Genomic DNA, 23,977 nt, shown 5'->3' on the forward strand with positions numbered 1-23,977 from the left:
TCCCGCAGGCTACAAAAATCTGCATTTAGAGGCAGGATCCATGGAAGCCTCCCGCTCCCGCAACCAGACTGAGCCGGCGCGTACCAGCCGGCAGGGCCGGGCTACCCCGCTTCAGTGCAGGATTTGCGGGCCCTCATCTCACGCACGCACGTAGGGTTCGGGCTAGGACCCGGGGCCCGCAGCTTTCTGTCCCCTTTCACCTCCCGGACTCCAGGCAACGCCGAGCGGGGCGCGCGCCGCCAGAGGACGTCGGCCGGGCCTGCCCAGCGCCGGCCAATCCCGAGCGTCCATGCAAATGAGGCTCCTTATCGGGCCGCGGCTCCGCCTTCCGCGGCCCGGGCTGTAGTAACCCATTCATGGGGCAGGCGAGCGGCTGTAGCCCGGCTCCGCGGCGCTCGCAGCCACCGCCTCCTCTCGGCTCCGGGTCTTCCCCTTCCTTTCACAACTGATCCTGTTGGGGATTTTTTTTTTTTTTTTCTAAATTGGAGCGGTGGGGAGGAGCAGGGAGGGGGGGTGGGGGACCAGGAGGAAGGGGAGAGATTAGGCAGCCATCAATCTCCTCCTGTTTCTCCCAGAACAGGTGATGCTTCAAAATTGTGATCACTTTCTGGAGGCAGCGCTGCTGCTGGAAGGATGCGAGAGACCTAGGGCGGAGGGCCTGAGGCGGCAGATCTGAACTTGAGGAGGATATAACCCAAACTTTAACTACATCAGTCCGCACCTCACTCGTGGAAGCAAAGGACGGGTTATCTTTTTAAATTTTTTTTTCACAAGAGAGACTCAAACTTCGGCACTTGATCCCTTTTCCTGGATTGCTTTGGAAGGAGACGGTTTGGTGACAACGTTGGGAACAGTGAGGACAGCGTTGTAACTCATTTCTAAAGCGACAGTAGATCAGACTTTTTAAATGTTTGGGATCCAAGATACTTTAGGAAGAGGACCAGCTCTGAAAGAGAAATCGCTGGGCGCCGATATGGATTCGGTCAGGTCCTGGGTCCGGAATGTCGGCGTGGTGGACGCCAACGTCGCTGCGCAGAGGTAACGAGACGGCCGCACAATTATTATGCTCGCAATCTCTCGCTCGTTCGCTCCCTCGCTCTCACTGTCTTTCTCTCTGTGTGTGTGTCACCCCCCTCGCTGCTCTTGTTCGCGCTCGCTCTCTCTCCCCCGCATCTGTCGCCCTGGCCCCGCGCGCTAGGGCTCGCCCTCCGGCAGGCAGGTCGCTGCAGTTAGGGGACCACTTACCCCGCAGCCAACACTCGAGTTTCTGAACTGCCTGGATCCCCCACTCCTTCCCCACAGACTACTCTTTGGGTGGAAAAAATAACAAAGTATCTGATGCCTCTCAGCTCAGCCCCTAGTTCTGCGAGGCGGGCCCAGCCAGGAGCAGAGCGTGAGGACCGGAGCCGGCAGCGGCGGCCGCTGGAGGGGAGCCGGCTTCCCGGCGACTCCCGGGGTTCGCCCCGCTGCTTACGAGAGCCTCTCCTCCCGCATCTTGCCGGCCGATTCTTGGAGGCCGAGAGCCCAAGGCCAGATGGCGGCTAGAGGAGCAGGAGAGGCCGGAGCGCCTGCCTGGGAAGGCAGAGCGGCCGGGTGCCCTGGGAGGGGGGCAGGCTGGAGGGTACGGGCGCAGGGAGAAAACAGTGGGCTAGATGCACAGAGGCGGGGGTGAGGGGAGAGAAGAGACTAAAGAGAAAAGACGAAGGAGTAACAGGAGAAAGAGTCACGGAAGAGAGGAGACGCACCGCAAACGCAGGGATCACAAGCCTCTAGTTTTCTGGTCCCTGAAGTTGACTTTGTTTATGAGCATTCTCCTGCTGACGTAGTAAACGCCTCGTCTAGGCTGCCACCCCATGAAGACATTCTGCTTCCCCTCCCTCACCACCACGATTGAGCTGAGGTTTGTGATCTCCACGACCTTGTCTGCGAGAGACAGCCCCCTTACCCCCAAGACTTCTACCCACCACTGACGCCTCTCTATCCACTCTCCTGGCCATCCCCCTCGCAGTCCCGACATCACGCGGAGAAATTACTCCTTTCCAGGCCAGGACTCTAGGTGTCCCGGGTAGAGCGAACCGGGCCGCCACCCTTGGAGGAGAGGAAGCAAAAGTCGCATCGCTCAGGAGACCGGGGCAGGCGGCGGCTCCCTCCCTCCTGCCCGAGCCCAGGGGGGCGCCAGTGTCCTTCAGCAGACGGCACGCCGTGGCGGCGGCTTTCCGCGGCCGTCTGGGGACTTGTTGGGCTGCAGGCTGAGGGAGACCAGGCAGCGCCGCAGACCGGTCTCCACGGCGCGGTTCCCTAGCCGAGCTCCTGCAAGACACCTCCCCTACTTTCCTCCTTTCCCAGATCAAGCAATTGTTAAAGTTGGAACAGGCTGTCCGCTGGGGGAGTCTAGTCAAAATTTTACACCCTTCAAAAGAGGGAAAGTGCTCGCGCCCTGGGGCAAGACGCCCCGCGACCCCAGCGCCCCGGGGCAGCTCCGTCCATCTGCTTGCTCGCCTGGACCCCGAGTCTCCCGTTAAATGTGATCTGGCGGCCAGTTTGTTCCCGGCCCCGACAGGTCGGCAGGGAGGTGTGTGCACATACTCAACACGCTTCAGGGCGCCTGCCGGGTCCTCCAACACGGCTTTCGCGGTCAGCGGGTTTGGCCGGCGCCGCCCAGAGATGTGGCTAGAGCGGGGAGAATCTCGGCCCCAGGCGAGGACGCGCTCTGCCTCTACTTTTCGGCTTCTCCAAGCTCAGCAGTTCTAGGGGCGGGGTCCTCAGTATTATGTCGTCCGTGGTGGTCCTCGATCCCTAGTACTGGTCGAGGGGGATTCTGCCCTGCCACTGTCCCAGGCGCAACTTTTCGGAAGAGCGAGGGAAGCAGGAGGTGAGGCCTCTCCCTGTAGGACCGAGACTTGGCCTCTGGGCTTCCCATCCGCCCCCAGGGGGTTCTCTTCCACCGCCTCTCCGAGATAGCTTGGGGGATGGTGCGTTGTGGGCAATAGTGCCAGGACGGGTCACTCCAATGAAGATGAAGGAAAAGGGTCACTTGTTCAAAAATAACGAGGCGCTTAGTCCCCTACCCCTCTGGCCCAGCTCCGAATCCTGACCCGGTCGGCGGCGGGAAGAGGAAGTAGATTGGGGCGGCACAACGACAAGACTTGGGCCGCCATCTCAGGGGGACCCTCCGGGCTTCGGTCTGCGGTCGCGATTCCTTGGTCTCCACTAAAGGCCGGACATTGAGCTACTGGGCGTGAGATGCCCGGAGGCTGGAACGGCTGGCGGTGGCAAAGTCCAGAGTCGTGGGCCCTGCTACCCGACCCCCGTGGCCACTGTGACTCCTCCAAAGAGTCCTCGCTTCTTAATCCTAATAGAAAAAAGCGCCCGAGGGGGCCAGGAGCCTGGACCGGGACATGGACCCTTGACCCTCTGCGATGTTGCGTGGGCGCGTTGGTAACTTCATGTCTTTCTCTCCTTCCCCGTGTCTGGTGTCCCCCGTGTCTCTTCGTGCGCAGCGGAGTAGCCCTGTCCCGGGCCCACTTTGAGAAGCAGCCTCCTTCCAACTTGAGGAAATCCAACTTCTTTCACTTCGTCCTGGCGCTCTACGACAGGCAGGGGCAGCCGGTGGAGATAGAGCGCACCGCCTTCGTAGACTTTGTGGAGAACGACAAAGTAAGCGGAGGTCCCCCTCTTCCCCTCGCGGCCTAATAACTACCTCCTTGCAAAGCACTAAAGATCCCATCTGCCACTCCCGACACTTTTCCGCTCACATCAGCAGGGATGATAAATCGAGACTTCTCACCCCTAGCCTTTAAATCAGTCGATTTCCCCGCAGCTTCTCCCGCCGGCACTCTCCGCCCGCACCTCCCGCTGCAGCGGCGCCTGTGGCTCTGCGCACCCGGCTTCTGGATCATTAGCAGAGCCTGGGCACGGACTGACCGCGGAGCAAAGTCCTTCCAACTAGAGCATAGTGTAAACGTATACTCAAAGCCGCCACTGCCCTACTCCGGGTTATTTTTATTATTATTATTATTATTATTTTGCACCTGCCAGCGCGGCAGGGTGGGTTAGATAGGTACAAGGTGGAAACCCACAGCCCAGCTTTGCCCCTCCGCCCCCAGCCTTCCCTTCCACTCTGGTTCCCAAGGCAGTGCCTGCCCCGGCCCAGGCCCCGGTACGGGCGCTGGATTTGATCTCAAATGAAGCTGATGTGGGAGGAAAGGAAAGTCTCCTGCTCTCTCTGGGCCTCCGTCTCTTCAGCTGTACCATTCAAGCTTTGGAGCCGGCTCTTCCCAAGGTTCTTCTTGAACCCGGACCTGAGTCCCTGAGCTAGTGGCTCCAAGGCTGCGGTCCTGGTGGGATAGGGCCAAATGCTGCTCTTCCAAGTGACAGGTCCCTTCACCTTTCTGCAGGACAGGCAGAACCCGATAGGTTGGGTGGGGCCTGTTTAAAGGCAGCCTGGACATAGTGCCCGGTGGCCCCAGCTCCGGGGTCGCGCTTCTGAGGACATTTTTAAGGGGGAGGGACAGACGGTTGGAGAGGGTCAAGTGACCGCGAGCCTTGGAAAGTTTTGGAGCTTGGCCAGCGGCAGATGCTCCTGCCCTTTGACCCGGACCTGGGCAGGGGGCTGTCCAAAGCTGCCCGGTGACAGGGAGAAAGGCAGTGGGAAGTGGGTTAGGGAAGCCCGCTCTCTCTCCTTTCTCTCATTTTCGGGGGCTGGAAAGAAAGGGACTCTGTCTTTTCAGGAACAAGGCAACGAGAAGACCAACAATGGCACCCACTACAAGTTACAGCTCCTCTACAGCAACGGTGAGCGCCCTGCGTGCCCGCGGCGCCCGCTTGTTCCTCTTTTCAAGGAAGGCTGTTGACCTTGTCGCGGTCACTGGCAGGCGGGCTCCAGGCCTGGGGAGAGCAGGACTGCGGGAGGCTCGCTCAGGGCCGGGGAGGGGGGGCGGGCGGGTGGTGTCTGCCCCCAGGACGGCTCCGCCTGCGCTCGGGCCCGGGCCCCACGGCGGGACAGGTTTGGGATGCCCGGGCGGGGTTCCACGGCCCTCACCTCGCGCCCTCCTGCCTCCCCGGCAGGTGTCCGCACGGAGCAGGACCTGTACGTAAGGCTCATCGACTCGGTCACCAAGCAGGTGAGCCCGGCTGTCCACTCGGTTCCTCCTCTCGCGGGGGTGGGGGGTGGGCCCTCCGTCCTGCCCCCTCCCCCCTCTGGCCTGTCCCTGACCTCCCCCGACCCTCCGCGATTTCCTGGGTCAGTCTTCACAGCCCCTCCGCAGAAACCCCCACTTTGTCTGCTCTGGAAAAATAAATGTTCCCTCTCACTCCCCAATTGTCCTGTCTTTCTGGCTGGGGAGACGCTGGAGATGGGAGTAGGTGAGCAAAGGGATGAAGAGGGGAAACAATTATTGGGAGATTCAGTCCCCCCCAAGCATTCCCTTTTGCAAGAAATATGTCCTCACCAGGGCAAACTTTTCTCTTACTATTTCGCTCGAGTTAACCAGGCCACAGCTCAGGTTCTGTGCTGCCAGCGGGCGCTCCCGAGGAAGTAGCGGGCAGAGAGAGGAAACCCGATTTTGTGCTCGCTCCTAAGTCCCCTTTTCTTTGTCCCTCCACTCCCTCGTATCTCCCCACCCTGCCCCCGCCGCCTTCGCAGCCCATAGCTTACGAGGGACAAAATAAGAATCCGGAAATGTGCCGAGTTCTCCTGACACACGAAGTGATGTGCAGGTAAGAGCCGTGTTTTCCTGCAGGCTTTGCCGGGGCGCGGGGCAGGTGAGCTGCGCCCGGCGCGCTGGCTCGCGTGCGTCTCGGGCGCTGACCTTCGCGAGCGCTGGCGCGCGGGGAGGGCGGCCTCGCCCGGGCTTGCCTCCTTAAAAGACAGATTCTAAGAGCAAATCGGTTGGGAGTCGAAAAGGAAACCCAGGTCCCCTCAGGATTCCACCCCCAGGCGTCTCAGGAGTTTCCTGTGCTCCGTGGAAGGTCCGCTGTCCAGCGGTCGGCGGCAGCGCGGGGAGGGGCTGGGCAGCCGCGGGTCAAGTTTGGGATCCCGGGCTTTCCCTGAGTCGATCGCGGTCCAAGGCCCGCCGGTCCGACCCGCTAGGGGTAGATGCCCAGGAGGGGCCACTTGTGGAGTTACCGAGTCAAGGTCCTGGAACGGCTGGCAGTCTGGGCGGGTGACCACCGCAGGGGATGGAACGGCCCGCTTTGGGGGCGCTACCCCTTGCCCCCCAGCTGAGGCACCTGTCTGTGATGCAGAAGCGTTTTCTTCCTCCAGGGAAGTTGCTTTTCCTAGATTTCCCGAGCCACGGGAGTTTCTTAGGTCAGGAGGAACTACCGGCTAGGAAGACCAGTCGGGTTCACCACCTGTGGATGGGAGGAAGTGGGGGAGAGAACCCCAACCGGGGAGGTACGAGGTCTAGAGCAACAGCTGGATTCTGAGGGCCAAGTTGTGAAAGGTGCAGTCTAAGTCGAATTCCTACACCTTTTCCCATCTTCTTTTCTGAGAGCAATCCATTTCGAGTCCTTTCTTCTGCTGGACCAGAAGAAAATTAAAAAAAAAAAATTAACCCCTACATTTATTCATTCTTTCAATAAATGTTTATTGAGTGTCTAATATGTGCTGGTTATGGGGGAATCCCACAGCAAAGGAGAAAAGCTATAGAAAGGAAACTCTGGGAAGAGGTGGTTATTTTATTATAAAAATTTAAATGCTATTCCATGCACATCTTTCTTCCTCCAAAATCTCTGATTGGAGAGAAAGCCTCAATTCTTCCTTACTCCGCTGTTGCTTCAGTGAATGTCTTCCAACTCCAGACTTTGGGTAATTGCAGGCAGTCTGATTTAGTTTGGACTGTTTTATGGGCAGCTCCCGGCAGCCCCGTCTCCCTCCCCACGGAGTCAGGAAGAAACCATAACAATCAGACATGTTTGTTTTGGTTTTGACCAAGTATTAGAAAAACAAACTTTGCCAACTGCAAAGTTCAACTCTGCCAGTGGCCTCAGCTGAGGGGACTCAAGGCTTCCTCTCCTGAGTAGCTGGGTGAGGTGTGGGACAGTGGGGTAAGCAGACAGCTACTCCGTTATCCCGGGGCCCCTTGATAGGTACATTCAGAAAGAAAATACAATTCCAAGATGAACTTGCATGTAGTACCTAGATTAAATAGTCAGAACACTTTTATTTGGTTGGCTAAGTGAAAGGCAGGTGTTTTGTTTTTTTAAAATTCTTCTTTCTACTTTTAAATGTCTTTGTTTGGAGAGATTATCCTCATAAAAGGAAAGAAAACAAAACCTAAATCTGGCCCATTGTCTGACGAATTATACCTATCACTTTAAATAATACTTGCATGCCCTATCCAGCTGTAGTTAAGGCTGACATTTTTATTTTTTAAGCCCAATCAAATCCACCTCATTTTATGCTGTTTAAGTAGCAGCATCAATTTTTAAAGCCTCTAGTTTAGTCTGCATTAGTAACACAATATAAAAATTTAATGTACTGTAACTTTTCTGCATTTGAGACCTGGGAAGACGCTCTGCTATTTCCTTCCCAAACTAGAATTTAAAACAAATATTAACTGTGGGTAAATAAATGATCCGTGGGATGGGTACTGTGTCTGTAGTGTGTGTGTGTGTGTGTGTGTGTGTGTTTTGGGGGATGAGCTGGGGTGATGGCAAATATTGGATGCATCTAAAAGGGAAGTTCCCATTCAATCTGTCAGTCAGAGCTGGCTGACTTTTTTCAGGGAAAAAATTTCCTTCTCTCACATTTTAAGAGTCAGTTATCACAGTCAGTGATTAAGGGATGAATCAGATGCCCTGTTTCTCAGTGGGTACCGCACACACTTAACTTTCATTTGCATGGTGTTCTTGGGCATACCTGGGAATTTTCTTGAATGGTTTTGTGTTCTGTAATCTTTAGTAAAAAAAAAAAAAAAAAAGCTCATAAACTGGTGTTTAGCTTTTAGGCGGCAACAAAATAAATCTCTTTTAGGTATAACTTTTCTCTCCCTTCCCCAATTGTCTCCTCTCCCCTCTCCCCTGCTTTAGTTCATTTTGCCAATTATTAGCAAGGAGAAGTCTAGTTGTTATGTCGCTGGCAGCCACCCCTGTGCCCTCAATGCTCAGAGGGTTAAAAGATATTATAATTTGAACAGAAGTCGTCTCAAGGCCTACAGCTGGCTAATAACAGAGTTGTATTGAGCGTGAGCAAACCCCACAGCTGTGACTTTTTGCCACAAGGCGCAGGCTAGACGGGGCCCTAATCAGATGGGCCAGCCGGGCAGTGGGGCCAGTGTCTTTATCGGCCAGATGGTGTGAATTTAGACACTTTTGTTATGCAATCGCAGGGAGGAGTTGGGGAGAAGAAAACAAAACAAAAGCCACCATGCTGTGCGCTTATTTGAGTTTGAAATTAGAGACAGATTTTTGAAAGTTGAGGGTTGAATTTTAAAAACGATTTTGGAGGGGAAAGGGCACACTGGCTGGTCTCGAGCAGGAGTTTGGCTGACTGGACACCCTGTGTCCAGGGCTGGGGCTTTTTTCCTTTGCATATCCCCCATCTTGATCCCTTTCTGAAAAATGCAGGTAAGATTCAGGACTGGGAGAAAATTTCTCATATTTCCCACCCCCCATCCCCAACTGGTTTGCTTTTTTTCTCTTTCCCTCTCCAAAGACCACCACAAGGAGGCAGGGAGGGTGGAAGAGGCCTGTAAGCAAACTGAGAGTATTTCAGGTAAAAGGTTCTCCAAATAAGGACCAGAATAAAATAAGCCAAACCAAGCCAAACGAGGAGCAGAGGAAGAGCTTTCATTTTCATTCATTAGGAAAAAAAAGAGTACTTCTGAGCCTCCCCGCGGTAGTTAGGGACACAACCTTAACCTAGTGCCAAATTCAGTTGCCTCTTCTCTTTGTTTCCCATCTTTTCCTATTTTTTAGTCTTGTTCAGTTTTTAAAAGTACTTTCAGACTTCGAAAATGGCTTGTTAGAAAATAACCCTAAAAAGCCTTTTCATGAAAGTAGATGAATCTGAAGTTGGTCACTCAGGCTTTGTCTCTAGAGCAAAGGAAGGGAGATTTGAGCTTATTATCTGAGTAATTCAGGGACCCGGTTCTTCATGTCAACTCCCCACATCCTGATCCCAGAGCGATTGTTTGGGGAATGTGGGTTTATGAATGTCTCCTACTCTCCATTTCCCCTTGCTTATGTTACTATTGCTGGCTTGAGGACGGAATGTCATTTAAGAAATGAAATAAAGAATAACTAGGACATCTTGATGAGACCTTTTCTTTTTAAAATAGAAAGAAAGAAAGAAAAAAAGAATTAGCTTTGGCTAACCAAGAGAAATTTTACGAAGGGCTCAGATGGGGTGAATACAGTCCACTCCTATAATTTTTATTCCTTCACTATTATAATCCGACAGCCAAGTGTCTGCTACATCTTTTCTGGGTGTTAAAGTTAGAGATTATACTTAAATATGTTACTGTTGGAAAATGGAAGATTGGGTCCTAAAGTTTCTCTGCATTTTTCTTGGAGTATCATTTCCTTCCCTGAGTTGATTCCCCACATTGTATTACACTGGCACCAGGCTTACATTTTTATCTGTTTTTCTTTTCCTCCAGAGAAAGTCCCCATGGAAAGCAGCTGAATTCAGCTGAGCAATTTTGCAAACTTACTCGGCCTCCTTAGAATCATTCCTTCTCAAGCTAAACAGATTGGCATATCCTGAGAGTGTTCTCTTGTAATTAAATTGTACTTAGAATCGCACACAGATTTGGGTTAGGTTGACATGCTGGTGATGTCAAAGACGAGTCTAGTTAGAAGGTCTTCAGATAACTAGCACGTATAGGGCTTTTTGAAATTGTCTTGCTAAGAAAAAAGGTTTGCCTGAGTTGCAAAGGTATTATTCTGCTGACTTAAGCAATAGAAACAGGAGAGGGGGGAGACAGGGATGGTGGTGGCAGGAGCAATGGGTGGGGTAGGGAGTTGGGAAGAGAGACAAAGGTTCTGGGAGAGCAGCCGGTCAGAATTTTTATTGGTGTTAATCTTGGGATGGAAATTTTAAAAGTTAAAACCTAATATAATTTCAAAGGCAAACTATTATTTCCGTGTCCCAGTGGCAAACTCTGGTATTTAAAAAACTTGAGACAATTTTTCTTTTACTTCTTACTAATTTGATTAAATTTCTTACAACCTCATTGTGCCCATTGGCTGAAAGTTTTTTTTAGCATCTCTCAAATATTTTTAACTTTTTGAGAATGGTAGAATTGTTCACCGAATAATCCCCACATCCCTGCATGAGAGAGATGGACTTAAAAGTTTTTAAAAATATCTGTCTGTTTGTTGGTAATTCTGTAGAGGATCAGAGAGGGCAAGTGCACTGCGCAGAACCAGAAAGCAAATCTAAGACTGGGATGGTGTTAGGCCTTTGGGCCCCTGCTGCCACAGTGACTTCGTCTTTTCCTTAATCTGTCACCACTTTCGAATCAAAGGATGCTCAGGGAATCTCATAGCCTAAAAGAGACTCTGTGCCCTTCTCAAACCTAAAAGAGACTCTGGAGATAATCTAGTCCAACACTTTAATTTTATAGCTAAGCAAGGCAAATCCCAGAGGGGCGAAAGAGATTTGACTAAATCCATGCAACTGGTTAGTGACAAAGTTGGGTTAGACGCCAGAGCCCCGATTCCCACTTTACCGGTCCTTCTATTATGCTGCATCAATCTTAAACTATACAGAAACTATCACGGGAAGGGCAACACTTACATAAATTTGGTTACTGCTAACATTTATGACACATATTCTCCAACTGGTGTGGATGATAAGACTTTTCTTATAAGCCATGTCAAGGCTACATCCTTCACCAGCTCCTATTGATGGTGGACCACAGGCTTGGATGAGCCGAGAGGTATTTAGAAGCCTGTGGTCCTGACAAGCAGCAGACAGGCAACACAGGGATGTGATTTTCCATCCCTGGTGGCTTCCAGCCACCCAGCCTCCCTTGCCCTTTTCATATTTGTTTAGGTCTTTCACACAGGTACCTTTGGAGGGGAGTGTTTTGTTCTCTTTAAGTCCTACGGAGTCCTTCCCATCTGTTGTATTCGCTCTAGGGCCCCTTCTTTCTCTTTTCCTCTCAGATGATTCCGTAAGCATTTCGTGGGTATCTACCTGAAACCCAGCACTTTGCCAGTGGAAGTCTTGGGACGCAGAGTTTGCAGGATGGGGCTTACATGCCGAGTCCCATTTCTGTTCTGGACTTGTTGAAAATGATTGGAGATATCATTTTACAGCTCCCTGCCTCATTTTTTCCCCCTATTTGACAAGACACACCATAGTTCCTGTCTTTCTTCATCTTTAGAAAATAATGGAAATGAATGAATGAATAAATGGTTACAAAGTACACTGAGTTCTCTGAAGAAAGATGTTATATAACTAAGGTTTATAGTAATCCAGGCAGCTCCTTGGGGTCTTTTTCATACATTTTCCTTTCCCCTCTTCCTTCAAGTATTTGTTGAGACACAAAGATCTAAAAATATATGATAATAAATACAATAATAAAATCATTCATCACGGAGCTGGAGGTGACGTTCTAGATCTTAACATCCAATTGTCCATCATTCAAATTATAAATATAGCTCTCAGAAAAGTTGTGATTTGCTGAGAATGACCCAGTTTATAGAGAATATGAATGAAGAGTCTGGGTTTCAAGTTTAGTGTTGCTTTTGAACATGGCCATACATTCATGCTCAAGCAGCTGATAGTTAAGCAGTTACCTAGGACATACCCATTTTTGTGAATGTTCTTGCACTGTATGCTCATTGTATTTTCTTGATTTTAACGCATTTCTCTTACTCTTTTGGCTCCTTCCCAATCTACAGTCGATGTTGCGAAAAGAAAAGTTGTGGCAACCGAAATGAGACTCCTTCAGACCCTGTCATCATCGACAGGTAGGGGGAAAAAGTGATTTAAAAAAAACTATTTCTGGTTTGTTTCCTTTAGAATCTCAACTCTGAGTATGGATCACTGGGCTTTGCCATAAGGTTGGTTTCATTTTATCTTCAAGGCTTGGAGCTGGTCCAACATGTGTTTTCTTGTTTTGGTTGGCCTTTCTTGGAAGAAGTCAGAACCTTCCTTTTTGAACATATGTCTCTAAATCTATGATGGGATTATTTTCCAGGTGCACTGACTTCAGCCTAATAAGGCATGTGTGGATGGTAGAAGATGGTAAAGGATGAATCTCTCCCATCTGGCAGGATAGGCTCTCAATCAGTTTCCTAGAAGAGGCAGTGTATCCCAAGTTACGCAGTAACTTTCTTATCATTCTCCGTGATTGTGCTGTTGGGCTTGAAGACTGTCAAATTAGATTGTGGTTTAGAAGATGATGACAAGCTCTCTGGTGCACTGAGGGAGATTCCTTTCTACCATAGAGGGTTGCATTCTGGGTTCTATGTTTTGTTCAGAGTGGGAAAGATTCTTTGGGACAAGATGCTAATTCATTGAAATGTGATTTCGGCATCCTCAGCTGTATGTTTTTGTGATTGGAAACAGAACTTACAAACCAATGAAGGAATACCAATTTAACTTCCAGCAATCATGTAATTTTTAAGAAATCCCATATTCCCACCCCTAATTTTTTTCTCTTTCGTTAAAAAACGGAATAATTCCCTCTTGCTTCTTTCTCTGGGTTTTTGTGTTTCTAGACAGGTCCTGAAATGGATTGGAGAGACCACAGTCTCCAAAGTTGTTATTCCAATATTCCAACGAATTCTCAGTTGGGAGAATGGAACCTCTGGCATTCTTCCCAGAAAGCCAGCTTGCTTTCTTCGTGGAAAGTATAGCATAGCCCTAGGAATGAAGAGGCTGGAATTCTGATCCTGTCCTAGCTTCTGACCTTGGACAAAGCACTCAACACCTCTGTTCAATAGTATCATGAAGGGTATACCTGGAGGGTATGGCCTGTTGCTGTAGGTTTCAGAAGGTAGCTAAAATATCCATGGCAGTTTTGCAGTATTCTCGGAGATACTTGGAGGAGGATGATAGACAAATAGAGAATGTTTGCTGGATGTATATGCTGCCGGTCTTAGGAGGTTCAGGTGAGATCAATTTAGGGAGATCTGGAATTTTTTTAGTTTTTCTGAAAGTGCACAGAAGCTTAAAATTAATGAGTTGTAAGAACTCTTGGGGGCCAGCTGTCTTTCTCATTTTTTTTTTTTTTTTAAATTTTATAGCTACTTTTATTTTTATTTATTTATTTATTTTTGGCTGTGCTGGGTCTTCGGTTCGTGCGAGGGCTTTCTCCAGTTACGGCAAGCGGGGGCCACTCTTCATCGCGGTGCGCGGGCCTTTCACCATCGCGGCCCCTCCTGTTGCGGGGCACAGGCTCCAGACGCGCAGGCTCAGCAGCTGTGGCTCACGGGCCCAGCCGCTCCACGGCATGTGGGATCTTCCCAGACCAGGGCTCGAACCCGTGTCCCCTGCATTAGCAGGCAGATTCTCAACCACTGCGCCACCAGGGAAGCCCCTGTCTTTCTCATTTGATCGGTGAAAAGACTGAACTCGGGAACGGTGACACGACTTGCCCGCGGTTGCACAGCTGGTTGGAGCAGAGCTGGCCCTAGAACACAGCTGTCCTTACTTCTGGCCTGTGATTCTCTCACTGCCACAAACTTTTCCTCCCAGCACTCTCTGTCCCAATTTATGTGATCACACTTGTCATGATTTCCCAACTTCCTAGGATGCGCTTGGATCCTCTGGGGAACATGAAGCCCATGAGGGCAGCCTAGACACGGATCCAGTCCTTTCCAGCGTGTCCACTGAGCTCACTAATCTTCATCTAGTCTTTTTTTTTTTTAACTAACTTTAGCTCCTCTTTCAAGAGGGTACTCTAACCTCATGGTTGTTACATCTTTTCTTGTAATAAACAACCCATAAACCAGCTTTAGAAATGTTTACAAACCCGTAAATGCTAACCTGCACCTTACATCTCATAAGCACACATCCTAAAGGCTCTGCACTTAGTAGCAGTTCTTTCTCTAAGAAACTATGTAGAACCTGAACTCAGGGAGAGAGCCGAACATGCTATACATAATACACATGTTAATGTACGTAGGCTTTTGGCATCTATGGAGACAAAAGATTTTCAGGTTGTGTGCCTTCATTGTTTGTGCTAGAATGCTTTAAATTCTTCTGAGAAGGTGGAAATTGTATTTTAGCTGCGTCTTAAGGAGCTTTATGTGACTGTGGCATTTATTTTTACTAGCCTGTGCACAATAAAACAGCCCAGCGATGTCTCTGCATCACTTGAAATATGTGTTACTTCCGAAATGTTGTGCATCTACACATGGAAACATACATACCAAAGGGTGCTATAAATTGACCCAGATCAGATTTTTAGAGAACTCATCTTATTATAAACAGATGCGTCGGTTCGGCTTCCTCATTGTAGGGATTTTGTTTGAAGACGCTGCTTGTTCCTTCACCGGAATCTTGCTTCTTGCTCCTGACTGTCTTTTGGGCATTCCTTTGCCTTCTTCCCTTCATTTGTGGAAGGGAAAGGGGATGAAGGCAGGGTTCCATTTGCCGGAGGTGGGATGGGTGGCTTGTGTCATCCAGGGCTTGAGCGGTGCCTCTGGTCCCTGGGTTCAACACCTGCCGGCTTAGAGATGTTGAGATGACCCATGAGCACCAAACGGGTGCTAAGTAGTCTATTTTGGATTTCCTCTGAGTAAATATATAACTCTCTTCTTTGCCCTTGTTCCTATAACGCCAACTAATTATCTCCTCCCCCTGCTCGCTCCATCTAACCAGATGCAGTTAATTTACACTGTCTCTCTTTGAGTTTTCTCACACAATAGGCATGTTCCACTCTGGCTCCAGGGAAGCCTGTTTATTCCCTTGGAATTGTGTATGTCCGGGGGAGGGGAAGGGGTGGCTCAAAAGTGGTTCCCAAATTTTCACCGCCAGGGACCCCTCTTATTTTTTCCTTTGGTGAACCAGGTTCTGCAAGATTTTGCCTGCCAAGCTGCAATTAACAAGTGATAATCCAGCTGTAATTTCATTTTTATTAACTGAAGACGTACAACAGAACGGGAAGGAAAAATCTCATTCCAGAAATGCCCTTGATCTCAGGACTTCCCTGGCGGTCAGGAAGGTTAAGACTCTGTGCTTCCACTGCAGGGGGACAGGAGTTCGATTCCTGGTCGGGGAACTGAACTAAGATCCCCGCATGCCACATGGCGCAGCCAAAATAAATAAATAAATAAGTGAAAATTTAAAAAAAGAAATGCCCTTGACCTCACCAGTGGCCAATCAGAGTTTCTGGTCTGTACTAGAATCCCCAGTGTTACCACACTAACTTGATAGACTGCCAGCTCAAACACGAAACAACTTGACTTTTCATTTAGCCCACGTGACCATGTCTTGGGCAGACATTCCATTGCCAATAGGCTGTTTGAAATATGAAAAATAGCTTTTACAACCTCGTGGCCCCTTAATTGAAAATCACTGGATTGTACAATAGGGCGTCCCCATCAGAGACTGAGTTCTCCATTTCCTAAGACTTAGCCCCAGACTGGGAATATTTTTTCCCCGTCTAAATGACTCCCTGCCTTCATCTCTCTAGAAACATAAATTTAATTTTTTATTTTCAATTGTCTTTTCGGCATGCTTTTGTGAATTCTTGGGCAGCCACACCCCTCTCCAAAAAGCCAGGCCAACACACAGCCCAGCAGGACTTGCTGCTGAATCACGGGCCTCCAGCAGAGCCTTCCTTCTGTGTAGAAATGCGCGCCCGGAGTGGCAGTAGGGTTTGTTCATTTTGAGTGTAAAAATTCAAAGTTCCTATCTGAAGAAAACTCAACAAAACAGAACAAAACAAAACCAACAATGAAAACATAATCCATACCGAGGTCTTCAGCCTACACCTTGTCCGGAAAGACCTCTGTGTGGTAAATAAAAATAAAAGGGCTCAAACGCATTTACGTTTGTGGTTTCAGAAGGAAGCGCTAATTCAACCCTGTTTTTCATGGGCTGTGCTTTCTTTAGACTCTCTTTTCTCTCTGGAAGCTTCTTCTGAACAGCTACCGCATCTCGGGGCTCAGGAGAGTTTGGTGGTCCATGGGAAGAGGATTTTAGGGACAATCTCACAGACTTGGGAGAAGGAAAATGAGTCTTCACCGTTCGTGTTCTTGCAGCCCCATGAAAAGTCAGATGGGAGGAGGGGACAAGAGTTCTTTCTGAATCTTTAGAGGCTGCCCCTGCCCATTTGTACACGAGTATGATATTTTCTGTTAAAGGGCAGCTCCAACCTGTTTCTCACATGCAAAATATTCCAGACTTTTGTCTTCGGATCCTGGACTCCTATATTTATGAGCTCTGCTTCCAGAAGGACTGTTTTAAGTTTCCGTATTTTTTGTTTATTTTATTTTTCAAGAAGCCAAACAAACATCAGAATGATCTTCATTCAGAAGGTTTACACAGAAATACCTGGTATTTATTTGCCCATGAGGGGTTTTCCTGATATTATCTTCCTTTTTAAAAAAATTTTTTTTAAAAATTGTGGTAATATATATATAACATAAATTGACTATCTTAACCATTTTTAAGCGTACAGTTTAGAGGTATTAAGTACATTCACCTTGTTGTGCAACCATCACCAGCATCCGTTTACAGAACTCTTTTCATCTTCCCAAATTGAAACTCTCTCCCCATTTCCCCCTCTCCCCAGTTCCTGGCAACCACCATGCTATTGATACTTTCTCTATGAATTTGACTCCTGTAGGTACCTCATAGGATACTGTATTTGTCCTTCTTGGACTGGTTTATTTCACAGCATGATATCCTTAAGTTTCCTTAATGTTGCAATATGTATCAAGATTTCCTTCCTTTTTAAGGCAGAGTAATATTCCATTGTCTGGTTGTACTACATTTTGTTCTATTCGTCTGTCAATGGACACATGGGTTGCTTCAACCTTTTGGCTACTGTGAAAAATATTGCTATGAATATGGATGTACAAATATCTCTGCAAGTCTCTGTTATTAATTCTTTTGGGTATACACCCAGAAGTGGAACTGCTGGATCACGTGGTAGTTCAGAGAACCATCATGCCATGTCCATAGCAGTTATGCCATTTTACATTCCCACCAGCAGTGCACAAAGGTTCCATTTTTGCCACATCCCAAATTACTTGTATTTTCTTGTTTAGTTTAGTTGGTTTTTTTTTTTGTAGTTGCCATCCTAATGAGTATGAGTTTTTTCTTTTTTTTAGTGAAGCTTTCTCCTGCTACCATCTTGGAAGGCATCCTCACCAGCTGCTTTCCCCCCCTCTGGTCCAGGCTTTTCGTTTGCCCTCCCCCTGCCATCTGGCACATCCTCTTCCTGCTTCTCTCTGCCTCACCAGCTACCTTGTTCTACCAGAGAAGTGATTGGTTCCTCTTTCCTCTGGGCCATACTGACTATTCCTCTCTCCGTGTATTGCTTAACTCCAGAAAGTGTTATTGGTGGAATGGGAGCTTTCAGAGAATAACTGTGGGTAGTAAAGCCCTTATGGACCTTCCGTGCATGCTAGAGGGTGTGACATTAATCCTGAACACCGGAGTTTTTCTTTTGGTTAATTTATCAAATGAACTCCGTATTGATCTCTTCTTGATTTGTGGTGTAGATTCTGCTTTTAACCCCACTGTCCCTTTCAGCATAGAAGCAGTATTTGGATAGTAGTGAACTGTAGGTCAGATTTATGTCCACAAAACCCAGTGGATTCTTACCATCCTAGGCCACTCAGGCTGGTTTTCGGTCTGTGACCACTCCCTCCCTCTCCCTAGAAGTGGACAAATCAGATATATCAGTAGTGACTCCTCCTGAACGAAGAATTCTGTCTCTAAGAAGGATGGATAAGAACAATACTCAACATTCATGTAACATTTAACTGGCACTTATGGTGTGCTGGGCATAGTGCTAAGCAATCTGTGTTCACTAACTAATCTTAACTAATCTTCAACAGTTGAGAAAAGTCTTAATTTTACAGAGGAAGAAATGAGTCTTAAGGAGGTAGGTCACAAAGCCAGCTTCCGTGGTGAAATTGGAGTGTCATCAGCGGGTGGAAGTTATGGAGAAAAAGGGTTTGGTGTAATAGAAGGAGAAGCTTCCCAGAATTTAGAGCTGTTGAGGAACAGGAAAACCTGGTGAGCATGGTTTGAAGAACTCCTGATGGGAACACTAGAGAGAGGATCGGTTCTCTGGGAAGTGATGGGCATCTCTGGCCTCTGAAGTATCATTTAACTCTGAGATTGTACAAGTCACATGCAACGGTGTGACAGGTTTGATGGAATATCGGTCCCCAGAGAGACAACATGATGTAGCGGGAATGGCCCTAGACTAGGATCAGGACACCTGCTTCTGACCCCAGATCGTTCACTAACTAGCTGTCTAATGTCATGGAGGTCATTAGCCGCCTCTCTGAGCCTCAGTTTCCCTATCTGTAAAATGAAGTGCTTTGGATTAATGGGTGAGCTTTACATTACCTTCCAGCTCTAAATTCTCTGCTTCTAGCCGAGGCCCAGGTTTGGGTGTCAGGCATGCTTATTCATCATCCTTGCTCATCAATAATTTACGGGAGCTATTCATATGTGCCTTCTCTGCACAGATTCCCCATCTCCCTACTGGGCATAGGGGGGCCCAGTGCTGTGAAGAGTCTACAAAATCCTGGCCTTGGGCTATTTTTTTTTTTTTAGTGAAAATTCCATTCCCTCCGAGAGGTTTAGATGTTGTCACTAAAAAACACAGAATATTTAACCAAAGTGAAAGCATCATTCTTTCATGTTCTCCTTCCTTCGTTTTCTAGTAAAACCTTTGCTAGTTTCTTGGACATTTGGGGGAGATACAGGTAGGAGAAGGGACTCTTCTAATTTCTGGTGCAGAAGAATGTCCCTTTGGGTTGAGACTCTTCATTGGATGACAACCTGAGACACGTGGGAAACAAGAAACAAAATTTCCTTTGAGAAAATCATTCTCCTCCTCCTAATTAAAGAACTGAAAAGTTATGATCTTCATTTCTGTAATTGGGTTAATTTTTAAGAATTATACTGTCTCCACTAGACTGACCAATCTTCCTAGACTTCAGAACTTTAGCATCTGACACAAGCTAGCCTAGTTGTCTATACATCAATTCACTCCATCATTCATTCATTTAGTAATTTTTTCTGTTGTCCAGTTATTAAGCTAATATTCGTGAATCCCTGGCACTGAGAGGCCATCAGGGAATACGACAGGCATGGTTTTGCTCTCATGGAGCTGACAGTTTAAATAATCACACAGAGAAAAATACATTTGCAAACTGTGAAAGTGCTTTGAAGACTAGGTGAGTGAATGGTAGACAGGTTTCAACTTTCTAGTCCCATCATTTCTTTCTCTAAGAATCAACATGGAATCAAAATGTTTGTTCCATCAAACAGACCTCGAATATACCCCCGTCTCCCTTTGCACACATCAGTGCAGCCTGGAATCCCCACCGCCAACTCTCTGCCAATATAAATCTGATCCCCTTTTCAAGACCTTGTTTAGATTCTACCCTTTTAAAGAAATCAATTCTTGTAGCCAAAGTCTTTTCATTGACACTGTCACATATACTCGCTCTTGTTAGGATGTATGGGTATTGTTATCTTTTTCCCTATGTGGGCTTGCCTTACATTTCCAACTACATTGTAATTCTTGGATGTCAGACAACATATGTCACTTAAGTCTTGACTCTAATATCATTAGCTCTTGATGGTGTTAATAGTACTACCTCTTCCATTGAGTTGTTGTGTTAAATCATTAATGTGTGTATGGTGCCCATACAGTGCATGACAGAATAGATGCTTTTAAAAAAGTCCTAGCAATTATTAGCCTGTGTCTCTCAGTGTCTAACCAGTGGCTTGGATACTACAGACACTCAGTAAATATTAGTTGGCAGATTAATCTCTGACTGCCAAGCATCAGAGAGTTTGGATGACGGAGTCTTTTGCCAGTTTATATAGGACCTTTCTTGTAAGTACCTGTATTTGACAACTGCTTAGCAATCTTAGCCCCTAAGGGCAGAGTGGTACAAAACAATGCCAAGAAGAGAGAGCTAGGGTTGTAAGGCAGAATGAATTATTCAGGAAATATTTATCTAGGGCCTGTCGTGTCATGGATGTTGCAAGGTGCTCTTAGGGATAATAAGATTGAGTAGACACAAAGCTTTCCCATCAGGAGCTTACAGTTCAAATGGAAAAAACAAAAGATATGCAGAAATAACTGTGATGGAATGTAGAATGTGAGAAGTGCCACAAAAGAGGTAGAGAAAAACTCTGGAAGAACTGAAAGTGGGAAGATGAATTTCATCTAGGCAGTGGTGTATGCGGTGAGAGCTGTAACGTGGACATAGGCAAGTGAGGTCAAAGGGCATTCTAGGAGAAGGAAAGCATGCAGGAAAAGGCATGTGGAAGGGAAAGAATTCCTTAAATCTGCTCTTTATTTTAGAGGTGCACGGATATGTGTAAAGGGGGACAGTAGGAGAGGTTGGAAAGATTATTTGGGCCCAGATTTCCAAAGACTTTATATGCCTTTACAAAAGTGTGTTGACATTGTTGTGTTGGCAGTGGGAAGATATCAAAGGAATCTGAGTAGTACAGTTAGAAAATGGAGAATGAATGTAGGGTAACCTATTAGGAAGACGTTACAATAGTTCACAAATGCGTTTCTTTTCGTGGCTCTCTGGGAATATATAGGTTTACCTGCCAAAGCCTGGGCATTGTTTCCATCACCCTATACCATCAGGGATTGGGAAGATGGGCACAGGCTTCAAATTTTGTGAAATGAAATGTTTCAGTTTCTGATTTTTGTTTCTTTCAACTTCTTCTGGACACGTGTGCCTTCTTCCACCAGCAGCAGCTGGGAATCCGTTTTTTCCTTGCCAGATACCAGTCACGGAGGTGAAAGGCCCATTTTCTCACCTCTCCACACCCCACTTCCCCTCCCCCAAGGCACCCACCGCCCCAAAGCTTTTGCTGATATTACCACTTGCCCCCATGAGTATGCGTCCTTTGTTCACTGGAAAGCTCAGATCCTTTGCAAAGAACTGCTGTTGTACCATCTGGCAATCTGTGAATTTTTTAGTAGCCTGGATGTTTGTGAGAAAGCAGAAACTCGGAGGCCAGACCTGAACCATTTATAAGTAATTCTTTAGAAAAGAGGGAGAAAGACCTAAACCAGTTCACCTTTACTAACATCCTCTCGTTCAAAGTACTTGTGCAGGTCCCCTGGATCAACTCCCACTGAAAGTCAGAGGACCAGCTGGATGTATGGGGTTGTTCAGAACAGATAACGGTACACTGCAACTTCCAGCTTCTTCCTCATAAAATTGTGTGATGTGATTAAATGGCAGATTTGCCTGGAAGTAGATGAGTCCAGAAGTGGAAGAAGAGTACTCTGAAATGGTGCTGCGCTGGAAATAAGAAATAGATATTTGTCTATAAGAAAGGTATCTTTTTTTCCAAAGTTGTCTGTCTGGCTTTCAGGGGAACAAAGGCCCCGGAACTTAGGAAAGATTGATAAGACTACATGCTCACCTAGAGAGAACTTTCTAGAACTTCCAGTTATTTTTCTCTCCCTTTCTGTTTGAGCAAACAGGGCTGGATAAGTTCTTCTGGGTCTAATTTTGACCCAGCCAAGAGGCTACCAGACCAAATGGCTGGAAAATAGGACACGTATCCCAAGGAGATGAAAAGGTCATTATCCACAGATGATTTGCAGATTTAGGGTTCTACCCACTAGGGCTTGACTAGATTATTTGTTGATTGAAATCTTGTAAAAGTTGTTCTTTCTGTGGCTCTGTTCTGTGCTGCACAGTGACCTAGAGTTGCATTGGAGGAGGTATTTGATCAGAAAGGAAAGTTGTTGAGTGACAAGATGCCCAAAGCATGTCAGGCAGCCAAGACCCAAGTCTATAAGGAGTCAGCATCTCATCAGTCTGGACCAGGTAATTAATTAAATGATTGTCCTCCAGAAAAGTTCTGCTCTAATCTTAACCTTTCAGCCCCCTCAAGACCACCAAGGAGCCAGAGCTGGTGAGAAACACTGCAGCTGCTCCCGTTTAACAGGAGCTTTCGAGAAGGAAGTAAGGGAGAAATTCCTAGTCCCACTGAAATAATGGCAGGAATGGAAGAATTTGGAGGGATGGAACCATTGGATTCAGGCCAACACTTTGGGGTTAACACCTCCATTTTTTTTAAGGCCCATAAGATGCTGAGACTTTTAAAAAAGAGAACTTGCAAAATGGTGGAACGCTTAGGGTCACTGCCCCTCTGAATGCTGTTATACATAGCCCCTTCAATAAAACCTCTGAGGTGGGTCGCTATGGAGACCAAGAATGAGCCTTTTTTTTTTGGCTTTGGGTCCAATGTGCACAATTGCACAGGATATTTTCGTTATTGATTTAAAGCTAAGCACATGACTCATTATGGCTAGGTACTGGCTCTGTCATCCCATTTCAGATGAGAAAGCCCAAATGAAGAGCAACTACTCCAGGGGCTGTGTGACAAGCAGGTCAAAGACTCAGTTGGGATTAGAGACAAGATCTCTAGCTCCCAAGACAAAGCTGGGATGGTCTATGAAAGCTGAGGGAGCGGGCAGGAAAAGCTGTGGCATTCATGTCGCTATACTGCTGCTGTTCTGCAAAGCTTCTAACCAGACTGAGCTTCGGGGGACTCATCACCTTCCAAGCCAGGGGTCGGACTGATGGCATTTTAGTTGACTATAGTAGTCAGTTCGTATGTAGACAGTTTCTTCTGTGCAAAAGGCTTTTTCTTACTCCAGAAGGGGTGAGGTTGTACGGAGGACATAGATTTATGACCTGTGGGCTGAGTGCTTGAAGTGACTATTATTCCTGTCGTATGATAATGACTGTAGAATAATCTCAGATCTGGGTTTGACTACTCTTTTGCCATTCATGCATTCACCCATTCACTCATTCATCCCTCTCACTGAATCTGGAGTTGCCAGATTTAGCACATAAAAATATAAAATGCCCAGTTAAATTTAAATATCAGATAAACACGAATGATTTTTTTTTAGTATAAATAAGTCCCAGTTAAATTTGAATTTCAGAAAAACAACAAATACTGAAAAGTATGAGCCTTTCTCATGCAATATACTTACACTGAAAAAGTATTCTTTGTTTGTCTGAAATTCAAAATCAGTTGGGCATCCTGTATTTTACCTGGCAACGCTACCTGAATCCCAGTTTCTCATCTGAAGAGTAGGGAAGGCAGGGCTGCCTTACGGTTCTGGGAAGGGGAGAGAAATGCGTGAAGGAGCTCTGAGCCCCAACTGGCCCCAGGGCCAACCAGCACGTATATGGTTCCTCGCGGTAGTGTTTTTTCTGTCTTCACCTGGGGCTTATCACCTTTGCCCCACATGTCCGTGTGGAAGTTGATTCACACTTAGGAGATTCAGTTTGGAGGCTGAGAGGTGAGCGGGAAGCTTTACTGGGAACCAGCAGCATTTTGGGGGCCCCTGGTCTTTGCCAGTTTCTCCACCCAGCACTCCCCCGCAGCCCCGTGTTCTGTCTCTTCTCTCTCTTTTGTCACCTCTCGGTGCCTTGGGCTCATGTTCCGTCTAGTCCCTGTTTTATGGACTTGTCGCCTCCCCGGCATTGCTTTTGCTTCGAGTCTACCGTCCGTCTCCTGTTCACTTTCTGCCTTTCCTGAAAGCCTTTGTTCGGCCTTCCCAGAGTCTCTGTCTTCAATGCTTCACACATGTGGGATTGTTTAGGCTCAAGTGATAAATTGCATGAAGTTAAAGGTAAAGGGGAAGCTCCTCTCTCCCGACTTGGTCTGGGCTGACGTTTGAACAAGAGCCAGACTTTCCTTCGATTTAACGCGAGCGGTCCACGTGGTGCTTGCCCAAGTCAGCGTAGACTGGCTTATGCATTTTATCATCCAGATGTTGAGTCACGAGATGAAGGATAACCATCATGTAGA

General features: G+C 47.4%; 1 protein-coding gene across 1 annotated transcript in view; it reads left to right on the forward strand.

The window, feature by feature from the left end:
- The first annotated feature begins 559 nt into the window (after nucleotides 1–559).
- The window catches only part of EBF2 (EBF transcription factor 2), a 190,099-nt gene continuing 166,681 nt past the window's right edge, over nucleotides 560–23,977 (forward strand). Inside the window, exons 1-6 of the mRNA XM_036856859.1 lie at nucleotides 560–1,038; nucleotides 3,501–3,657; nucleotides 4,731–4,794; nucleotides 5,068–5,123; nucleotides 5,645–5,718; nucleotides 11,860–11,928. Of these exons, the coding sequence (XP_036712754.1) occupies nucleotides 908–1,038; nucleotides 3,501–3,657; nucleotides 4,731–4,794; nucleotides 5,068–5,123; nucleotides 5,645–5,718; nucleotides 11,860–11,928 (551 nt within the window). The 5' untranslated portion in view covers nucleotides 560–907. The remainder of the gene's footprint in view (nucleotides 1,039–3,500; nucleotides 3,658–4,730; nucleotides 4,795–5,067; nucleotides 5,124–5,644; nucleotides 5,719–11,859; nucleotides 11,929–23,977) is intronic.

The sequence above is a fragment of the Balaenoptera musculus genome, chromosome 6, assembly GCF_009873245.2.
Source record: "Balaenoptera musculus isolate JJ_BM4_2016_0621 chromosome 6, mBalMus1.pri.v3, whole genome shotgun sequence".
Classification (NCBI taxonomy): domain Eukaryota; kingdom Metazoa; phylum Chordata; class Mammalia; order Artiodactyla; family Balaenopteridae; genus Balaenoptera; species Balaenoptera musculus.